Here is a 22,506-nt window from a genome sequence, read left to right as displayed (position 1 = left end):
GATGCCATTTGACGATGAGTTGAAACACTGAGATTCACCGTCGGAAAGTCTTAAAAGATCCGTTGGGCTTGATCCTGAGTTATTTTCATTTTTCGTCTGCCTGTAATTTATGCAACATGGACCCTTCCACGAGTCGATAGCTGCCGGTGACATCTTTTTCCAGTTTACCGTTGACAAATCTATGAATTTTATGCAGTACACAAGACCGCATTCCATTGGAGGAAGTCTTTGCATTTCTTTTTACACATATGGCAAATAATTTGCACTTGCGGAGTCATTGTAATTAACAGCAAAAAGAATACATTTCTTTTTATATTGAAATGAAAATTTAAGATGCAAATTAAAGTTATCTTACGCATTCTTTCCTCTTGAGGCAGATGACACTCTTGTTTGTCGGAATTGTGTTACCTTTATAACAATTTGACATATTTTATCCGAGTGTCTACGTTATAGACACAAACGTGTTCTTTATTTCACAGTTTTCAGTCATCCGATGTACACGCACTCAGATGTTATCCGACAGCGACCACGTATCACCCATTTTTTAATTATTTAAAAGCTTTAAATTTTTACTAGCATTTAAAAATGCATATTTTATACCTTTTGATATACTTTAATAGTTATACATTTTGATATAGTGATCTCATTTGTTCGGTCTTGGAGTCATGGTCTTTTTCAGGTTCTGGCGCATTGTAGCCTTTGTTGCTAATGCGCCAATAAAATTCGTCAAACCAAAACCAAACCCATCACATGAGTTTGGCTTTGGTTTGTATGGGTTTTATTGGCATAAAAATCCTTTCCAGTTGAGTGCAACATACTATCTGCAGAATTATTTCATAGTACAGTTAGCATTAAATGAAATATGTCAGCAATCATCACTGTCGGCGTTAATATATTCTGATTCGCTGAGTGCCATCTCAGCTGTACAGGGTAAACATCGTTCTTATTATTCCTCCTTCAGGAAATTGGCATTCGAATCTACCATTATCAAAATAAATCACTCTGAAATCGCAGAGGAGTAATGCTTGCTGGACTGCAAGCTAGCGGTTAACATCTCACGCATTATCGTCTACTATGTAGGTCAAGAAAATCCTCTCTGTGATCCATGGCGCGTTCAACTTTCAGTAAAACACATTCTGTTTAAAAATTCCAGATTGCTTTGCTTCCAGAGTTTATATAATAATCAGAATGTACCTGCCCACCAATAGATGTTAGGTAACACTGCAAACTAGAACTATTTCATTTCATTAAACAAATTCGCTTTGATAAACAAATAAAACAAAACATGAGTTACCTTAAGAAACCTAGGAAAGACACATCATCTCCTTTGATGCTCAACAAAATCGTAATCTAACATGTCATATAATGTGTCAACTTGACGAAATTTGATTATGACTGCTACAGCGTTAATACAGGTCTTTACGAAATGTGTAACAGATTTTGATAAGAGCAATATGTCATTTTCTTGGAGCGGCACTTGTTCTTAATCCCAGACTTCATTTTTTTCTCCAAACACTGCAAGGCTTTCAAGCTCTTTTTTTAAGTTTAAGGGACAGAAAAGTCATTACTGTCCACATCTGATGAGTGTGGTGATTTTCTATCTCGCTGCTGAAAACTGCTCTGAAGGTGGATGGTATGATGCTACTCATTGCAAAATCGCTTAAAAATGGCTGGGAATTTTCCATAAGCATTCCCTGAGATTTTAGCCCTTCACGCTTTATTGACCTCTTCTGGTTTAGCAATAAATTATACACTTATAGTTTAGATTCCTAATCATAGGTGCCACATTTATCGCTGAGTTAGGTGATGGCTTGACTTGGTTTTCAGCAATATCCATGAGGAAGAAATTATGGTTTCCAGTTTTCCCTCGATTGTTAATTCCGATACTCATTTTGAAGGGTTTTAAATTACTGACGGCTTAGGTCACCATATTGAACTTCTCTATAACAGAAATACGAGGATACTGTCAGTGGACTGGACAGTAGAAGAAGTTTAGAAGAGAACCCTGTGAAAAGCTAAATATACGAATGCCATCTTATTTGTGAAAGTGATAAAACTTACATTTTAGTAAAAAATAGAAAAGAGGTGTATTCACCCTTAAACTTCTGCTGACGTCACTGATAATTCTGAAGAGCTGTTTCAGCACGTGATACCTGTCACAATTGTTTCTCAACACAGATTTTTATCTAAAGTTTCGGCCGCAATTCCAAGTTAAGGGAACCTTTTATAAAACACTATATAAATTCAATGCGTTTCTATTCATCGAATATTTTATGAATTAAATCTTGAACTTCTGTCGATTTGTTTTGTGTTATTTTCAGGAACAGTTGCATATTGAAGTCGCTGCGTGATTTCAAAGATTAGGAAGATGCGTCATAGTTTGGGCTGAAATGTCCTTGCATAGATTCAGAATATTGTAGTTGAAGCCGCGAAATAACCTCGACTACGCGTTCTCGTAGTCAAGGTCATCTGTTTCACCGTATGAAATGCATAGCGAGAGGTATAACTCAGTATTCAGTGACAGTAATACTGGAAACCTGTAACTTTGCAGTGATGCTGGAATATCTGTCCTCGTTTCAACAGACGCTGCTCGTGTCCATCGTGGTGTTAATTGTGGTTTATTGGTTACAAAATGCTATTACGGGCCAGAGAAACATTCCTCCAGGGCCAAGAGGATTACCCTTTGTGGGATATTTGCCATATTTGAGCAAAGAACCAGCACTCCAATTCATGGAACTTTCCAAGGTGTATGGACGTGTTTTCAGGTGAGTAAGGGGAACGTGCAAGGTTGTGGAAGTCAGGTTTAATATTAGGTTACCAGATTTTCAAAAATCTGGCACAACGGAACTGTGGCTAACAGGGCCACTCTTAGGACAGGCTGAGCAAGATGGACTCTTTGCTTCAATTTAAAAAAAACGGATATCCAATCTGCCAGATGGAAATCCGACCATCAAATGCGCGACAAAAGTGCATGAAACCATAGTCATATCCACAAGGAAGCTGACGGAAATAAGCAATCAAGAATTGTTTTTATTACACTGTAAAAATTTGTTGTCACCATGCTGTAGTCCGTAAATTATTGGCTAATATTGTGGTCAGAATTTTCTTAACAATTCTTACCACTCCAATATTTGGTCATAGATATTCCACTATATAATGAACAGTGGGCTCAACTGTGGTGAATCCAACCTTGTAATAAATTGTTATAAATAAACCAGAAATGGAGTTAGCAGTTCACAGCAAAGTGTTGTCTATATTACATATTATTGAGCAATCGTATAATTTTGCTTTTCATCGCAAAACCCATCTTATTTTTAAAAGTTTTAATTAATTCATTTTATTTTGTAAAGCCTTGATGTTCGATGGTCCCAACAAACTCGTTATTATTTGGGTACTGGTCGAAAATGCAACGTCTGCTCACACTATTTTAAAACAGTATTTTGACAAAAAATTAAACAAGATAATCCTCCACCGCAAGGCGAGTTGAAGCAGAGGTTGACTTATAGCATTCAACGGAATAAGTACAACACTGAATGAAGATATACCTCTGTATTAGCGTACATAAAATCAATTGGGATAATGTAATAAAATGCTCTCAGTGAATTTATTTTAAATAGCAAAATTTGGTGCATAACTTTCCATTCTGTAGAAGGCTGATTAATTCTAGAATCTGCGCATGCGGCAGTTCTGCTACTTCCATGTATTATGGCAAAATCATCAAATACAACAACGAATCTAGAAATATCGTTATTTATTATTCAAATTTCTTATTTAGTATGAAACTGGGAAGAACTCTCGCAGTTGTGTTAACCGACTTCAAGTCAATTAAAGAAGCTCTGCCTAAACCAGAATTCCTAGATAGGCCTCATGGTGCTATTCATCACGTTCCAAATGGTCTCGGTAGGTAAATAAAGGACTCAAATATATATTTACACAATGCATAATAATTAGACATAATAAAAATATAAGATAAATAAAAATAAATTGTGGTATTATTATATACAGTGTACTATGATATCTGAGCAGATCTCCCCTGAATGCAGCATATTTAACTACAGAGCTGCATGTAGTTGAGCTAGCCTTGGATCATATACAAATCAGCTACCACCAAAACTATATTATATACCGACTCTCTCAGTTCATTGCAGCAGGCCTTATCATCGCAGGCCTCATCCAGCCCTGTCCAGGATCTGAATTTGACGTTCGTTTCTGCTGGATTCCTAGCCATATTGGGATCTTAGGAAATGATTTGGCAGACACTGCAGCTAAATCAGTGACCCTTTTTAACTCTTGCCTGCTAGTCTTCTATGCAGACTACAAGGCACTTGTTCCACCAGTAAAGATGTTTTTGATAATGTAGTTAAGACCTTCCGAGTCCTTAGAAAAGATTAAAATAAAATCTATAAAAAGGATAAAGAACGAAGGTGTCGCTATAGAGAAAACCGCCTCAGAAGATATTTGTGCCGATCATACAACGACTATATAATGAACAGTGGGCTCAACTGTGCTGAATCCAACCTTGTAATAAATTGTTATAAATAAACCAGAAACCTCAATTATGGAAACCCAACTTCTATCAGAATAGGCACGAATAAGTTGTATTGGCGAGAACAAGAATTGGCCACACCCATCTAACACATCTCTTTTTATTGTCCACCCCACACTGTTTCCATCGCTATTCTCCACTTACTGAAAAGCACATTCTTCTGAAATGTGCTCATTATCACACTGCTAGAACCTCTTCTTTCCGATCCTTTGCTAAACTAACAGAATTACGAAGCCTAAGCTACATCCCTGTAAATTTTGAATTTTGAAGAGTTGTTCTTGTTAGGTTGGGAAACAGAAAAGTTTTTATGCTTAATTTTGTTGTAGATGAAGACTCTGTCATCATCGCACATTATAACAGAATTATAGAATGAGCATCACAACAAATATATAATTCGATACGTTTGCTAATCTGCTATGAAAAATTATAAATGACAGTTGGTGAGAAGTATTCTCAGTATTTAATGCATTTGACCAGACATTAAACAATCTTCTCTAGAAGTAATAAAGTCAATGATGTTGATGGAGTGAAGGGGTGAAGTAAAAAGTGAAGGACTGAAGTAAGTTTGTCCTTCAACGCCCCATTTATCAGCAACCATAATAGCTTAGCGAGAAAGGTAAAATCAACCATTGCGAAATGCGTTTAAATTGATTTTCTGGCTAAAATTTGATAAGTAAGAGGCCTCAACAGGGTTCTTTGTAAGAATTTCAGTGATCGAAGGTAAATGATTATACGGGTCTAAAGTCCGAAACAAGACTTGTCTACTTCAGGGACTACAATGATGCTGTAGTATTTTGATTCCTCCGTCGGAATCCCAGTTCTTCCTCAAAATATGACGTTGAATTCCAATATGGTATTTACAATAAAGAAGCTGGCCGTTTTAATAGGACACTTATAAATGTAAATTTTGTCAAAGGGCGAGTTACTACGAAGCTGATTTTTAAGTTCAGTTATATTTAACTGATAATTTGAAAATGTATATAAAAACAGAGTCGGTAAAGAAAGGTCCCGAACCGGATTTTTCGAATTTTAATGACGCGTATTATGCTCAGTACATTCTTCCGATTTGTACTTTATACCGGCATGGTATTCATTCAGAATAACATCGCCACAAGTTTGTTGATCAAGTATGCTTATTAACCAGTTGAAATATTCATTAATGAATTCGTTTTTCACAGGCGGGGAAAAATAGTAATGGACAATATATTGTATATCATTCTAACCAATTTTAACTTTAATGGTGGTCCTTCCAAGTTCAGTGCTGTGTTAAAAATGCATTTATTTTTAACCGTATTGGTACATTCTTAGAGAGCACAAGGGCCTCATACTTTCACTGCGCTGTATCTGTCATACAATATTTACTTCACCGGAGAAGGCAGAATTACTTTCGTTTTTCGCATGGGAGCAGAGCCGCACCCACAAAATTCCAAAACCACCGTCCGACGCCTGCTGTACGTTATTTATTCGTTGGAGCGGGCAAGCGTCCGAGTGTATGTTGACAAAAACAGAAAAGTCGCAGCGCTAGTCATAAAAACAGGGGAGTTAGATTTTCGGAGAACACTACTAGTATTGTGTTTGATTCAGGCATCAGCAGAGTGTTTATTATTTCATAGTTTCTTGTGTCGGAGTAGACGATTTTATGTCCGTTTTGGCCTTTGGGCGAGCCTCATACAAACACGTAATTCTTTCAACGACTTTCATAAATCGGATTTTCGGTTGAGTCTGAACACTGTAAAGCTACAGTTCCCCAGATGTTTTTCCGCTTGACGAAACTAACTAGAGGGGAAATAGGGGGAGGCAGTTCGGTTAGCAGCTAGGGTGTGGTAAGGGAGAGAGCAGTTGGAGCTGAGCCTTGGACAGTGTCGTTGGTCGGTGAATGAGCTGTTGACTTGTAAGGGAGTTAGCGGAATTTGAGTTAGGATTTTGTTAAGATAGAGAGCCGTCGCAATGATAATCTTTTTTAGAATGTGAAGAAAATATTCTTAAGAAGGGGAAACGAAAAGTCGGAAGAAGAAGAAGGCTAAAAACTCGTTAATGAGATATAGGAAGGAATCGAGATGAACTACTGTCCTGTAACTACAGTTCCTGAGGCGTTGCTGAATTATTCGGGTAAGTTAACCCTCGTTATTTAATTATAAACGGAACTTAATTGCGCTAAGTCGAACATACTTCCATCCCCCCCTTTTATATATTTTTTATGTGCTTAAAGACATCGTTCCTCACGCACACTCATACTTTGATGAGAGTTTTGTTATTTTACTTAGCATTTCATATTTAATAGATACTGTAACTTGTACATGAATGCCAGACGTTATTTAATTAGAATTAATTATAATTAAATATTAAAACTGAATAATCCTAATTAACATTAAAACTGAATATTATAATTAAATATTATAACTGAATATTATAATTAAATATTAAGACTGAATATTAATCATGGCCTACAATCTTACATGTTCCACCAATGTGGTGTAATATTCGTCAGCTACGCGATGTATGAACGCTCTTTGGCTGTTGATTGTTCATGAAGAACATAACAATTTGCAAACCCATACCATTATTAATTAATCCATTGGTTACCTAAATATGTAAAGGTATAAAAGCTCAAGGCTATTTTACTAAAGACTTATACACTGTTTTGTCTAACTGTATTTTGTAACGATTTAGTATGTTTAATAAACCATGTTTTGTTTGCTAATTTTTGCCTATTGATTACTCTCTGATGACACATGATTTCTTTGAATGGATTACTGATAAAGAACTGTTAAGGCAGCGCTTTTGATTCTAATCAAATAGAAAGGAGTCAAAGGTGAAAATCACACAATGCAATCTTGATGTTGCAGATTTGCTCAACGTCCATCTGAGTAAGTTTTTAGAACACGGGATTTGTCCTAACTAACTGCTAGACGATTACATGAAAGCCAGGTTTCTCCGGATGCAAATATTAGTGTAACTCTTGCAAAGAACATTTATTCCTAACTGACACATCACACCATAACTGAGAATTGTTGGAACCCTAGCAAGTTTATACTAGAACGGAGAAAAGACCTGCGCAACAGCTGTCAAATATTGAACATAATGGAAACAAATCTCTTCAACAATAATCTCATCAAATTTTGAAGAAACATTTCATCCGGATGGAGTGGATTATATAGATATATTTTATTTTGAGTGGAATTTTCATTATCTGTGGAGAGGAGTTTTAGTTTTACCCCTTTGCCTACGATTTGCATGATTCTTAAGATTGCACTATTTGCTCATGATGCTTTGTAGAAGCCATTTTTGTTTTTTTTGATTTGGAAGTCACATTGGATATGAATCGATGTATCGACTTATTTTAGAATATTTTAGGCAGAAAATAATACTGTCTGAACTGGATATTTTATATTTTCCTTTTTTTTTAGGAGTTGGAGCTGCAAATGGAGCAGATTGGGAAGAACAAAGAAAAGTTTCTGTAACCACGTTGAGAAATGCAGGAATGGGAAAGTCATTCTTCGAACAATATTTACAGGTATTTGCTCCTTCTTCTTATTTCTCATTTTATTCTTCTTCTTCCCACACTCCGTTTCTATGATGGAATATTCAACATACTCCTCCATTTGGTGGCGACTGCCAAGAGACAGTGACAAGCTATTTTCTCTCTGCAACACACAGTCCTATTTGAGAGCGATATAGTTTTATTTCTTTTATTGTGCGATTTTCTATTTTGTTCACTTCAAGTGATTTTGTGCTTGCATGGTCTAAAGAATCCAGAAAGGGAATCCACCTTTCTTTTTCTAGTCTATACACTGCCCTACCATTAATATCCGGTCACCTACCTTCACACAAAAAAGAGCTTTTATTGTGTCATTTAATATTTTGCGCTGAAACCTTTTGCTTTTATGACGGCCTTCAATCTTCGCGGCATACTTTTTATAAATGTCAGGTGATATGTTCCTCCACTCAGCCTTTAACGCAGCCACCAGTTCGACCTTGTTTTCACTAAATATTTGGGCAATCTCGACGTGCACGTACCTGATTATCCATTACATCCTAAAGATGCTCGAAAAGGTTCAGATCACAACTCTGGCCTGGCCAATCCAACTTTTCCACACCACTGTCTCAAACCTCTCTGTTACGACCCGAGCAGTATGGTATGGTGCGTTGTCTGGCTGATACAGGAATGGGCCTTCCCCGAAGTATTGCCATTATAGTTGGAAGTGCATAATATTCAAAGGTGTCATGGTATTGCACAGTATTCATAGTTTTGTCGATAACGACTAATGGGCGCAAGCCAAACCATGAAAGGGACCCCATACCATGACACTGCCACCACCAAACTTCATTTTTGGAAGGATGCAAGCAGGAAGGAATTGTTCCCGGGCATTCGCCGTACCTTGGAATGGCCATCAGATTGGTAGAGTGCGAACCTCGCGTCGTCTGTTCATAGGACTGTTTTCCACTGGTGTACAGTCCCGTATTCGCGCTCTTTACACCACATTAATCGGCATCTAGCATTTTTTGAGGTGATCAATTCTGTTGAATGTGTCATTTTGCATGCCCACTTTTGCAGTTGTCTGTTCGAAGCCCAGTGTGCATATTTATAGCATGCATAGGACCTGTTTCCGCATCCATCGAGGGGTGTCCGGATATTAATGGTAGGGCAATATATTTAAAATACTGATCAGCTCTACTAAATTCAACAACCGCTTAGTCACTGGTAGCAAAGTTCCTGCCTCCACATAGCGTGGCCTGTAACCTAGGGGACAAATAAGCCCTCAGGACTAAAAGAGCAGAAACGGAATCCAATGTATTTCCACATTTAGAGCCGAAGAGCTTTTAAATGAGGAGTAATGACACCGACCATGACTTCTCTCTTTCAAAGAGACTGAAAAAGGAGAAGGAAGCAACAATCTCTTGCATCCCTGATATAACATTCTTTGTCAGTACAACCTGTGAGCAACCACTCTCCTTTCATCAATCAGAGCTGCCTTGAAAAGGATTCAGGTTCACCGAAAATGATTTAATCCAATCAGCAGATTTACTAATAGAGATCTCTCACTCAATACACTTTGTGCTATTATTGCAGCTTACTTCTTCAAGTGAATTTCGATCCAGAAATTAATAATATAATTTATTAGGCTATTTGTCTAATTACTACACATTAAAGTGACGTTTCAGGTATCTTACCGAAACCCGTCATCAGACCATGCTGCTTACAGACTCTTACAGATGTACATGCACATCAGGTTGCAAAATTGTACAAAAAAGGTTCGGAGAACATGACACGGATACTCACTATCTCCTGTCCCACACATTCATCTGATCTTAATCCTATTGAGAATGTGTAGGATATGCTGTACATAGTTATTCGACAACGAAGTCCTCTTTCAAGATTTTTTCACAGTTACACTACATTTCGCTGGAAGAATTGTTACAGTTATATTAAAATGCACTAAACCGCCTTACAGAATCCATCCCGCGCCCCACGCTTGCTTGAAAACAAAAGCGACTTGATTCAATACTCAATAACATAGTTCTAATTTTTTTGGCTAGTGTCTGTATTTTAACTGTACTGGTATGTTTTGATATTTATCGTATAGTATAGCTTCTACTTTATTTCACGTATGTCATATCCCAATAATGGTTACCTTTTTATTTTCAGGAGGAAGTTACAGCTCTAATAGAAGAATTGGGGAAACACAAAGGACAGCCATGTAAATATTACGAACATATTTTTGTCAGCTTGTCAACATCAGTTTGGATTATGATTTTTGGAAAACGTTTAGAACATGATGATCCAATATGGCCTTTCGTTCATGAAGTGCTGGAAGCTTACTTGCAATTCTTCGACGAAAGTGCAATTGTTGGCTTTCTTCCATCTGTGTGGTATATTTTTCGTTTTTTAGGAAAGATTAACTATGACCAGCAACTCAGAACATTCAAAAAATTTGATGAACTTATAAGGTAAATTGAGCTAATTTCGATGATTAAATTGTACTGAGTGTTTAGATAAAAATTTATCTTTATTGGTGGGACACCGAGTGCCAAGCGATTTGGGACTCATCGATTTCTACTGCGATTTCCACATAGAATGCAGTACTATAATGTCAAAGAGAGGTAAAAACCAACCTTTTCCGTAACAAAGCCTAAACTTGTAAGGGAAAGAGGCAAAGCCTTAGAAGGAAAATCACCAGTTAATTTCTTGTGTTCATTAACAAAAGTAATGACTAATCAATAACTTCTTGTCGCTTGCTCACTAGGTGGGAATTTCCTGCCTCGCGTGGCATGACGGTAACCTGACAGTACAATCCAGAAGAAGGAAAAAAAGGATAGTAAAAAAGATAATGGAAAAAGACTGCCACAAACTGATCCCACAGTTCTAACGCATCGACATGAGTACCTATACGTTGTAAGAGGACCTCCAAGTGATGATGCTGGGCTTCCACATTACCATAACTCAGTTCAAACGCCCACACCATGGTTCTAGGGTTACATTACTGGAATCTGGCTGTGCAGCCGTGCACCTCGACTACTAGAAACACGGAAAGTGGAATCCTGATGAGTGAGGGCACCAGCTCTGATATACCATTTTGGCTCCTGCTTCGATAAGACGGGAGGTCTGGGACCGGCCCGATTGAGATCAATCGGCGGGTGGTTCTTACTGCTAGGATCAACTGCATTCCGATAGGTCTCTCTCCCTTTGGTTCCTGGGATGGGGACAAGACATAGGAAATGTGGTGTGATGTTCTAAGCGAAAATGGCGTCCCATTCGTCTACGCAGTACCTGCTAGTTCCCGAGTGGTAGTCCCATCGTAGCGATCCGTGATGGGTGAGGTACCTAGGGAACCAGTAATTTTTATTTTACTATTAAGAATAATTTAAATCTCTCTTTTTCTTCTGTGGCTCCAACAAGGCCCTATCTAATCAAACGGATGATAACGACTGCAACTCTGTAAAAAGAGCCAGAACTGAGGACACATCATTTTCCTCATTCTCCATTAAACCGCAGGGCAGGCAATCGTGAAAATATCACCGATCTACAACCAGAAAGGATTAAAAGGGTTTGTACGATCCTCAAAATCCGTGAAAAGGCTGAGTTCTGGAGACCTTCTAATGGTAACTCTTCAAATCCAAAACATGCCCAAAAAATTCTGATAGATACATCGATAGGGGACTACCTATCACGGAAACCCCATATAAAACGTTGAACTCACCACGCAGTGTTATATCACAGTAGGATCTTCAAGTGTGCCAGAAGAGATCTTCTCTAAATTGAAAGACCAAGGAGTGAAAGCTGCCAAGAGAATACCGATGTAAAATGATAATAATGTCTGTTAATGAGCTATACCAGCGTTTCTCAATGCTGTTCAGTGAAGTGAAAGTGCGAGTTATGCCAGCAAATAAGAAGCCAAAAAAATTAGAATAACATTTAAAGATTTTAAAAAATTTGCATATTTTTATAATAATTTTAATTTAAGAAATCACAATCTGTTCTTATGCTAATCGAAGGAATTATACATATGTTATTTGAAATTACTATAATAATTGTATTTTATCTCTGGAAGGAATGCACGAAATTGTTGGTGAGGTGAGGAGACGTACCAAGGATATAATTCTGAATTTAAGGAGCATTGAGGAGTATGAGCAATAAAATTCATAAAATGACAATGACCCAAACAGCGGATCTCCCATGCATACTTTCGTTGTTAAACGGAAAACCGTATGTACGATTTACATACGGTTTTTACCATTCCATTTGCCATTTACCATTCTATGTACGTTTGTACATAGAATGGTAAATGGCCCGATTGGTACATTAGAGTACATCAAGTACGAAGAAGATGAAGTGTCAAACGAGCATGGACGAAATTTCCAGAAGAAAAATAGGGGACAACCTTCAATCGCAATATAAACAATATATGAAAGATAAATCTATACTCGACAGATGTGTGCTTGTTAAACGGTCGACAAATATTCCGTTTAAGAATATTAGAGGATTAATGTGCAGACGGACTCGCTCGCTCAGATAATCAAGTAATCAAGTGATTCTCTGGAAGGAATGCACGAAATTGTTGGTGAGGACATGTACCAAGGATATAATTCTGAATTTAAGGAGCATTGAGGAGTATGAGCAATAAAATTCATAAAATGACAATGACCCAAACAGCGGATCTCCCATGCTCCTTGATTATCTGAGCGATTTATAAATCGATTTCTCGCTGCATCATTTCTTAATTTTTAAGAACTATTAGAATATTCTGAAATGCATAAATTTATATAACCGTCTCTGATAACCATAATTTTATGATATAAAATTTAGTCATAAGTTAATCATGAACAAGCGCAATATGGCCCAGGAGGCCCTTGTTCCAAAAGCCCCAAATACAACAACTATCGTATGTAAATATCTTTATTAAAAAGGCTGATTAAACTCCTTGTTTCTTGTTATTTGTATACTTCTGCTTATTCTGGATTGTAAACAATCTTAGCATTATTCTAATTCGTATTAAAATTTGTGCAGCAAGGAACTTGAAAACCGCAAAAACAATCCAGATAAGGATGACGTACCGGATTTCATTAATAATTTCAAGAGCGAAATGGAGAAACGTTTAAGAAGCAGTAAAACCACCTACTTAACAAGTAAGTTTATTCATCCTCAGAATTTGGCATTCCTTTTTCTTTTCTACAATCTGTTTTGCTTAATAACTTGTTTAGTACAATTTCATTTCTCATATAGTTCTTAGTTATTTCGGAAAAATGGCGTGATAATGAATTTTGATTTTCATCACGACTTTATTTAAACGAAATTTCAATCAATACAGCATATTTGTGTGCAATTATTGATTTCTGCTTCTTATTTTCATATAGCTGTCTTTTTCACATAGGGAAACGGAGCCCATGAATGTGCAGTTAAATAATATTTATTTTGTATAATTAAAAAAAAAAAGAATTATTAAAAGAGAAGCGGCACCAAATAAAAAAAAAATATAGTCGAAACCAACGCCCATTCCTTGGTTCCAAGGTCACATCACTGTAATCCTGCGTGTCAAGTATCACGCCACGATCCGTGGAAAATTGGAAAGAGAGATCATGGTGGGTGAGAGGTCCAACCCGATTTCACCACTATCATCCGTGATTCGACAAGATGGGAACGATCGGTGGGGTGTTCTTATTGCTAGGGTCAACTACATTACAATAAGTATCCTGCCATTTGGTCTTGGACACAGTCAAGACATTGAAAGTAAGGATATGATGCCCTAAGTGAACTTGGCGCCCCATTCATGCACGCAGTAGCTGAATGGGGCCAATGGTAGTTCCCCAGTGGCGTCCCCCTCTTAGGGCTCCGTTGCGGGTGAGGTATTTAGGACATCTGAAATTTTATTTTACTCTCATGAGTAATTTAAATCCCTTCTTTCTTTTTGGGGTCGCCTCAGACCTTACCTAAGCGAACCGATGATAGTAACAATACCCCTTCAAAAAGAGCCAGATTGCAAGGGTTAGTAGAATCTAAAAAAAATCTGTAAAAAAGGCTCATTCTGCAGACCTCTTAGTTGTAAATGAAGCATTTATATAAATAAAATAAATAAATATATACAAATTATTGTACAGTATTTGTTAAATTACTATCATTAACAATCCATGAATACTGATGAAACCAATTTATTATCATGAAGGAATACTAATAGCATTTCATCAGTTAAAGTGAAACAGTCGCGCAGCGATAATATTTCCAATGTTCACTTTTTCAGTGACTACTCTGAAAGGAAATGTCCAACTGTTCGTACCTGCTGGAATATTCACCAGTAGCGTGTCATTAAATTGGCTGATCCTTATATTATCTGCCCATCCAGAAGTTCAAGAACGTATTCTGAAAGAGGCAGAAGAAGTTGCTGGAAAATCAAGACGAGTTTGCTTAAATGACAAGAAGAACATGCCCTACACAATGGCGGTGATTCAAGAAGCTCAGAGATTCAAATCGATAGTTCCAATAAGCGATTTAAGAGTGTAAGTATCGTTTTGTATGTAAAATATTACATGGAAAATAAAATTCCTTTCAGAAACAAAATCTTCATAATGAAACCAAGTGTAATTTAAATCAATTAATTTTTATAACAATATTTATAACAAAGAGTGGAATATCGAAATGTATTCTTTAATTCGGAAGTTAATTGTAGTAGATCCCATGGAAATTTTCTCAGGGGACAATATTAAGGGGACAATATTTCTGGTATTTCAAGAAATTTAAACCTTTTTCTTTTAAAGAAGCAGTAGTTGTAAATTTAAGATAGTAGCTCATTGACTAACAAGGCAGTGCCATTTGGGGACTCTTCAGATTATACTATTTGAAGTATAAGTATACATTCCATTAGCCCAGACATCAACCAAGATTTATTGTGGGGACTATACTGTGTACTGGACTATATTGGACTGGACTGGACTATTCGCGCTAGATCTACAATCGTTAATAAGAGAAATCGAAACAGAATTTTACAAACTTGAATTACTTACAAGGAGAAAATTTGAACTTGCTCCCTTTAAGCAGTTCATAAATTTTACACCGAATTTTTAAATACGACAAGATTACTGCTATATGTCCTTAAATCCCATCAAAGCAGGTTGGATTTTTATCAAGCAAAGGCTTGTTATTGTATGTTGACATATTGACACCATGAAGTCTTGATCCAGCAGACAAATCAGAATATATTACAGGTAGTAATATTTCCAAAGTAATAGCGTATTTAATTAAAGGTATAATAATTTCTTCTACAACTCCCTATAACTCCTTTTAGATAATAATGGGAGCCATATTGGAATTAACATTATTAAGAGGGAAGCTCCAGTTTTGAATCTGTCATACGTTCCACATTTAAGATTATTGTATAATTAGAGTACTGTGGCATTAGGGACAAGTTACCACTAGGGATAAAAGTATGGTTAAGTGCTAGTAGACAAAGGGTAGTTATAAGCACTGCTCTTTATGGATTAATGTTTTTAGTGAACCACCAGAGAGATAAATGTTCACTTCCCTGCTGTTTTTAATATTTATTATTAAAACTGACGTTGGCATTTCTCTTTTTTGACGCATAAGGTCTGTGATGATAAAAAGGTGGGCAGGTTTGTTAATGACATTAATGAAGTTATGCTATTTCAAGAAAAAAACGATCCAGTTAAACTACAAAAATGAGTGAAAAATGTTAAATGAGGTTTGACATTGATAAGTGCAAGGACAGCAGTTATCTCAGAATAACATGCCATTTTGGTTGCGCCAAACTCAATGTGAAAAGAAAAAAAAGTCCTAGGGGCTAAATGTACAGTCCGACCTGAAGTTCTCTGAGCAGTGCAAACAGATTGCTAGGACAGTCATGTGATTCTCTCAATAAAATAACTCTGCTAGTTGAGCTAAAGAGATAATTATTCGATTGTTTAAAGGTCACAGCTGAAATACTGTACACAGGTTTGGAAAGGTGGATATGACTGATATAGGAAAACCCCGAGTTTCTGGGTGAAAAAAAAAAACCTTGCAGCCCTAGTCCGAGACTGATAACTCAGGAATTGTGAAAATATTCGATAAAAATTCAAGCCGTTGGGGGAATTTGAACCAGGACTTTTTCACCCGCTGCTAAAGTATTATGATTATTTAATTGTACTAGCTGCGAAGGCAAATATAAGTCATGAGATTGAGTTAATTTGAAATATTAAACTTATTTATTCATAAAATATTAAACAGATTACTTCATTAATATTAACCAAATATTTTAGAGGATAAAATATTATTTTAATGATGTTATTCGTTGGACGAAGTTTTCGGCCTTCGTTAAAGTTTTTTGTTTTTGTAATTGAATCACGTTTTATAGATTATTATAATATAAATTTGTACGTTTCAGATTATCATTTGTATTTATTATTTTAATGAATACTTAATCAATTTTACTAATTACCTAACTGTTGACTGAATATTATTTTAATATCTGTCTCTGTAGAATGCGTAGTCCTTAAATACATTATACAACTTACAACTCATTAACGATAAAATAACGTAATTTAGAATAAACAGAAAAAAAATATATATTTATTTTTTTTAAAAGATGCACCAGAATACGTTGAAGGTCATGGCTTAGAACTATCGGTTTCATTTTTATACTGAAATTGAAATTTGATATTCTTCCGTCTCTCAGACAAATCCAGTTTTCTATCCTATTAATAAATTCACTGGTAATTTTCCAGTTAAAAACAAACAAATAGAACATAGGTCATAATGTATTCATACAACGGTTGTGTTTATGAGTTTTATTCTAAATGTAATAATTTTCTCCTAAATGTAGGGCTTCGGCAAACTCAACCATCGCTGGATACGATATTCCAAAAGGAACTCTCGTTATACCAGTTTTTCATGGAGTCAACAGTGATCCAAAAGTTTGGGATAAACCCGACCAGTTTATTCCAGAAAGATTCTTAACTGAAGACGGAAAAGGAGTAACCAAACCAGAGACCTACATTTCATTTTCTATTGGTATGTACACAGAATATTCTGTTCGTTTTTTTCTCGTACGTCCCAACGCTATCCAAACTCCAGTCTTTTGTGGTAGGTATAACAGCTGACGTCCTTAAAGGAGTAAACATTCTGTAAGTTATGTTATAACTTAATCATTAAGTACTCCATTGATGGTATATGTGACTCATGAAGTGCCAATAAACATGGAAAGGGTTCGTTTTGGGTGATACTACATAAGTTTATCGAAAATAATATACGTATGAATATTAAATGTACATATAGTACCAGCAACAACAAAATCTTAAATTTTACTGTTTCGTCGATATCTTACTTAACATGGAATTTATTATTTCTTCACCCTGTTATTATAGTATACTACTTTAGTAATCATTCTCTACAATTCTGGTTTTGTCACATCATGGTGAATGCATAATTTACACTGTGATAAATGTATATTTGTGTGTTACCACATGCCTGACTTTGAACCACGTGCCACCAATTTAAATCCCGCAGCGATATGGGGTAATAGCATAATTGCACTTTACTTCCAGGTTGGCTGAAATTAAATGGCAATTAAAGTTAACTCAGAACATCAGTCAAGACGGAAAAGTGCTCGTAGCTTGCGGTGTTACACTGAGTGGCTGGTTTATTAGACACACCTACCTAATAGCGATTAGGATCCATTAAACCTTCAGGATAGCGTGGACTGGCCATACCATTGACTCTGCGAGGTGTCGAAATGGTATCACAGGTATAACGGATTATGTTGACTCAAATGTTTTCCACATTCGAAATTGGATGTTTGAGAATCTTCCACTCCAAAAAAACTTTCTACCTTATTCTGTAGTGTTCTAGTCAGTTTTGGTCTTTAGTCTGTACAATCGTTTATCGTGTTGGAAGAGTTCAATCACAGACGGATAATCTGCAACCAGATAGGGATGTACCTCATCAAAAACGAGCTGTAGATATCTTATGGCATTCAAATAGTAATATGGCTTCACAAATGGCTCCACCGGAATTAAGAGACCCAAACATTATATTGCCATTACTCATTGTCTCACCTCTAAATTTTGACAGCACAAAAATACTGAAATGATTAATATTAACAACTATACTCATTATTCATCAAAATATCCTCCACACTATTTTATCATGGCCTTACACAGACGTGGCATTCTGGTGATTAATTTTATAATAGCATCTTAACTGACATTATTTAAAGGGATCTGAAGGGTTCCCATAAATTTTGCGAAGATGGACAGAATTCGCAGACTTGATGGTCTAGGTGATTCCATAAAAGCTTTATTGGGTTGAGCTCAAGCGAGTGGATGGCCAGACCATAATTTGCAACTCTTCCTGTTGTTCGGTTAAACTGCCAATCCCAGTGAATCGCTGAATGCTAGTTTGTACTTATTTGAATGAACCACCTAGTTTTTTGGCAATACTTCTCATGAAATAATACCATTTTTGTCAGCACTCAGTTCCTTATTTCTTGCCATGTTGATCACGAAACACGCAAAACTTTCACCACCCACACTTTCTGAATGACAGGTGTTCGATTTTATAAGTTACAGCTCTTATTCCTAAATTTATATTATTGCAAAACATTATAGAATAATCTACAACGTTCTATCACATTTAGGAATCTTCTACACCTTTCTGGAAAATTCTTTAATATTCTGGAAATTTCTTAATTTTTTTAAAAAATATTGTTTAATATAGTAAACAAGTTGGTCTAATTTTAATAAAAACTCTGAAAATTAAGAAAAATGAAGCGCGATTCCAAAGTGAAGCGACTTTGCCAGATGAAGAGGCATTCGTTCTAGCATCTGGAATTTTCACTCTTGTTTTCCATACGTCAAGTGTAATTCCAAAGACATCGATGGAATTCTAAGTTTTAGTCTGTAGGTTAAACTTTTATGGATCAGATGAAAGTCCAGAGGCATGTATCTAGTCAGAACATTATGAAATACAGCAGTATAAACTTTTTTGCAAGCCTTGGAAGTTGCGAATTACATTGTTCTCTGAAGTGCTGATAGTTTGGTCTGGAAAGGAGATTTGTTTTGCCCTATGGAACGATTCTCAGCACTATACATCGCCATAAGGATAAAAAAATGCGTTATAATAAAGTTTGAGGGTCGCCTAGTCCTGTTTGAAGATCCTAATTATGGGGGGGGTGAATTTTGTTTGTTTTTTAACTTGACAGTTAGAGGATGAACATATGAAATAAATCTGTCGTCTACTATAATGCCTAAATACTTAATCGCAGGAACTACAAGAGGTCTGTTGTTGATTTAAAAAAAAAAATGGTTAACGATTGTAGTCCAGCTTTCCCTTAAAGATAAACATTTTCGTTTTAGCTCAGGGAATGTTCAGTTGGATCAGAGAGGACCAGTTGAAAAGTTCAGGTATAAGATTGTTAGCGATCAATTCCGATGCAGAGCGTGATCCACCTAAGCGTGTTATTGGTTAATTTCAATACACCGAGACAATCATAAGTTAAACCAACAGCGGGATTAGTGTTTCTGAGATACTCATGAAGGCACATCTGGTGCCGACTGCCATGCAACCTTCAAAGACCCTTAAATCTTTGGTCTTCTCCATTTTCGCATTGAATTACACATTAACATCACTCCTGTGTTTCTATCTACATGTTTCTATTGCATAGCACGAACATGTTGTTGACGAATAGCTTTCCATTTCATGAAAAGTGTGGATGCCTCTAATGAAGTGGCCTCTCACTGTATTTCTGTACATTTTTCTTAATAAACATATCAAATAGTAGTTCTTGTAATTTCCATTTTCAATATAATGCAGACTTTTATCATTTTTTGGTCATTTTATAAAAAAAAAATCAGTATCCAGGGGTTGTTTATTCCAGTTCTAATGCTTGTGTTTCTTTTTTGCACGAAAAATATCGTCCGAAAAATGTATAGGGAAACAATTAATACTACATTAAATTTGGCTTTAGTCATTGCAAATAGAATTGTTCTTGTATAACTAATACGTTTTGATTTTGTTTCTTTCTTTAGGTAGAAGAAACTGTCCTGGAGAAACACATGCAGTAAACACAATCTTCCTGATGATTACAACTATCATAAAGCACTATAAGCTGATGCCACCTGAAGGTTTAAATACTGATCTCTCGCCAGAGCTTTTTGAATTATTTCTTTTGCCCCATAAGCAGAAATTACGCTTCATTCCAAGAGAATAAGAATATATTAATCCCATTATCTTCATGCCACGTTTTCTTGTTGGCTTTAGAATTAAAGTTGTTTTAAAAGTAGAAGTCGTTATTTTTGGTTTTCTATCAGGATTTATATCCCTTTCTAATCATTCAAAAATAGGGTCTTGCTGGATACAGTAATGTATAAAAAACACTTAGAAGGGTTTGCAATAGTTTGGGTCGGGACCGCCCTAACTTCAGAAATAATAAAAACAAAGCCCCCACTGATAGACTCTGTGGATAGCATAGAGGTTATTATCACAGTCCTCACACGCCGGATCCACGAGCGCTAAGCGTTACTAGTGATTACCCAATTTTTCTGCGATTATAATGCGATTTTTATAATGAGAGAGTACTATATATTGCTAGTGCGCCTAGTCACTAGGTCACACCGCTCCTGTCTTCCCCATGATGGGGCCGGAACCTGGGAGAAAATGCTCTAACCTGAGTGATCCAAACATGACAACCACAGATCCCAAAGATCTGACTTCATTGAGTCTTAAAAATGATGATGACACCACTGCTGCTAAAAGGACTGCAAAAACAAGGACATGACATCGTTTCATGCGCCTACTTCACTCTAAGACAGAACAGCCATTAGGAAAACTGTCATCCAGAAATATCTAGAAAGTGTGTCTGGAACACCTAAAAATGTCAAATTTCCCTAAAGAGAAATTTCACTCTGACCTTAACACTCCCAAACCACCTATACCAGTCAAGGCTGAATATCAAAATTGTAACATCAGATCATACATTCCGAATCTCCGTTGTTTTAATTGTCGAAAGTATGGTCATTCACAAACGTCATACCGTGTAGTTGCTGTCTGATTCAACCGTAGATCTCAGGGAACATATCAATCAGAAATGTCCAAAATGCAAGTGGTGGGGGAGGGATATTATGCCTATTCAAGAAGCCAAGAGAACTGGATTCTCGGCTCTTTGAATAGGTGGCATTCCGCAAATACTAAGCAACCAAGAGAACTGAATTCCCGACAATCAAAAACAGATCTTCCTATACACAAGTCGCAAAAAATCAGCTTACGATAGATATCCAAAACGATGTGAGCTCGCTTAAACCAATACGTCGGCATGCTGTTTCTAATGAAGACCTGCTTCATTCCATTTGTTCCCCTTGTTTTGCGTATAATTTCTAATGTCAAATTTCAAGTAGAAGGTTCGGTCAAAACGAGTCCGCTTGCAACGACTGAGTGATTCATTTTCACTTGAAAGGGTAAGAAACACAATCAATTTATAATGAAATATTGGCTGCGAAGAACCTGAAAAGTGTGTTTGTCACTGTTGGCAAACCTTAGACTCGAGAGCGCTGTCCTGCCAGAGTTTGTTAAAAGCACCTTCGGCGTCGATGGAAACCGCCATTGCATAAGGGCCGTGGGGTTGTTGTTTTTTTTTTTTTTTTTTCTGGAGCATCAGCGACTAATCTTATGTTGCTCTGTTGTGAAAATTACCCATAAAATTTCTCCCGTCTTCGACGGGATTGGAACTCAAGTTTTTTCCATCCTGTTTGCAAAGGACAGCGATCCTACTAACTGTGCTACTACCACGAGGGCGTGGCCGTGGAATCTGAGATATATTTAAGTAAAGACAGGATAATATCCTCAGCTGTAGGCCCTTTTTGAAACATTGTTTTGGCAAGCATAAATTGTGATTCTCAAGCATTGATTAAAAGAACGGGGCTAGAAGACGCTCATGTACTTTAAAATATTTGAAACAAGGGAAATTGGGCTGTAAACCCTAGGATCAGAGTGAGCCTTACCAGGCTTATGTAAAATCCTGACTAAAGCTCGTTTCCAGTCCCCGTAAAAAGCACTTGGTAAAAATAATTAGTAACGCCTGTGGAAAGAATTCAAAAATTTTTGATAGCAATGTTTTCGATGAAGTCGTGCATTGGACACTTTTTAATATTCAACTTAGAGAACACTGCCGCAAGTTTCTGAAGGTTAAAAAAGTTCACAGTTATCAGCACCGCAATAACCAGCATTTTCACTGCGAATATGAGATTGAGAAAGACGAATCGCAAGTAACGTCGTCAATGGGGAAGAGATAATTTAAGATTTGAGAAACAGTTGCCTTCCAATCGTATGTATCCTGGTCATTTTGTGTCACCACTGTTTTATAAATTTCACCAAAAGCAATTTATTTCGACTTATACAATAAATCAGGTCTCAAGGGTCTCAATTCCATGTGTGGGGGACCAATTCTCTCCATAAACGAGATTTATCATCAACTATAGCCTTA

At 36.5% G+C, this 22,506-nt stretch overlaps 1 protein-coding gene across 1 annotated transcript; it reads left to right on the top strand.

Annotated features, from left to right (window-relative positions):
- The first annotated feature begins 2,481 nt into the window (after positions 1 to 2,481).
- Positions 2,482 to 20,238, top strand: LOC150088509 (cytochrome P450 2J6-like). The gene is made up of 8 exons (XM_090370202.1): positions 2,482 to 2,765; positions 3,776 to 3,900; positions 7,954 to 8,060; positions 10,194 to 10,495; positions 13,053 to 13,171; positions 14,281 to 14,536; positions 16,855 to 17,042; positions 20,057 to 20,238. Exons 1-8 carry the CDS (start codon positions 2,482 to 2,484, stop codon positions 20,236 to 20,238), a joined length of 1,563 nt encoding a protein of 520 aa, XP_090226328.1.
- The last annotated feature ends 2,268 nt before the right edge of the window (positions 20,239 to 22,506 follow it).

Source organism: Mastigoproctus giganteus, chromosome 3 (assembly GCF_048544385.1).
Source record: "Mastigoproctus giganteus isolate SK-2022 chromosome 3, ASM4854438v1, whole genome shotgun sequence".
Classification (NCBI taxonomy): Eukaryota; Metazoa; Arthropoda; class Arachnida; order Uropygi; family Thelyphonidae; genus Mastigoproctus; species Mastigoproctus giganteus.
The sequence above is the reverse complement of the archived record's forward strand: the minus strand, read 5'-3'. Positions and strand labels throughout refer to the sequence as shown.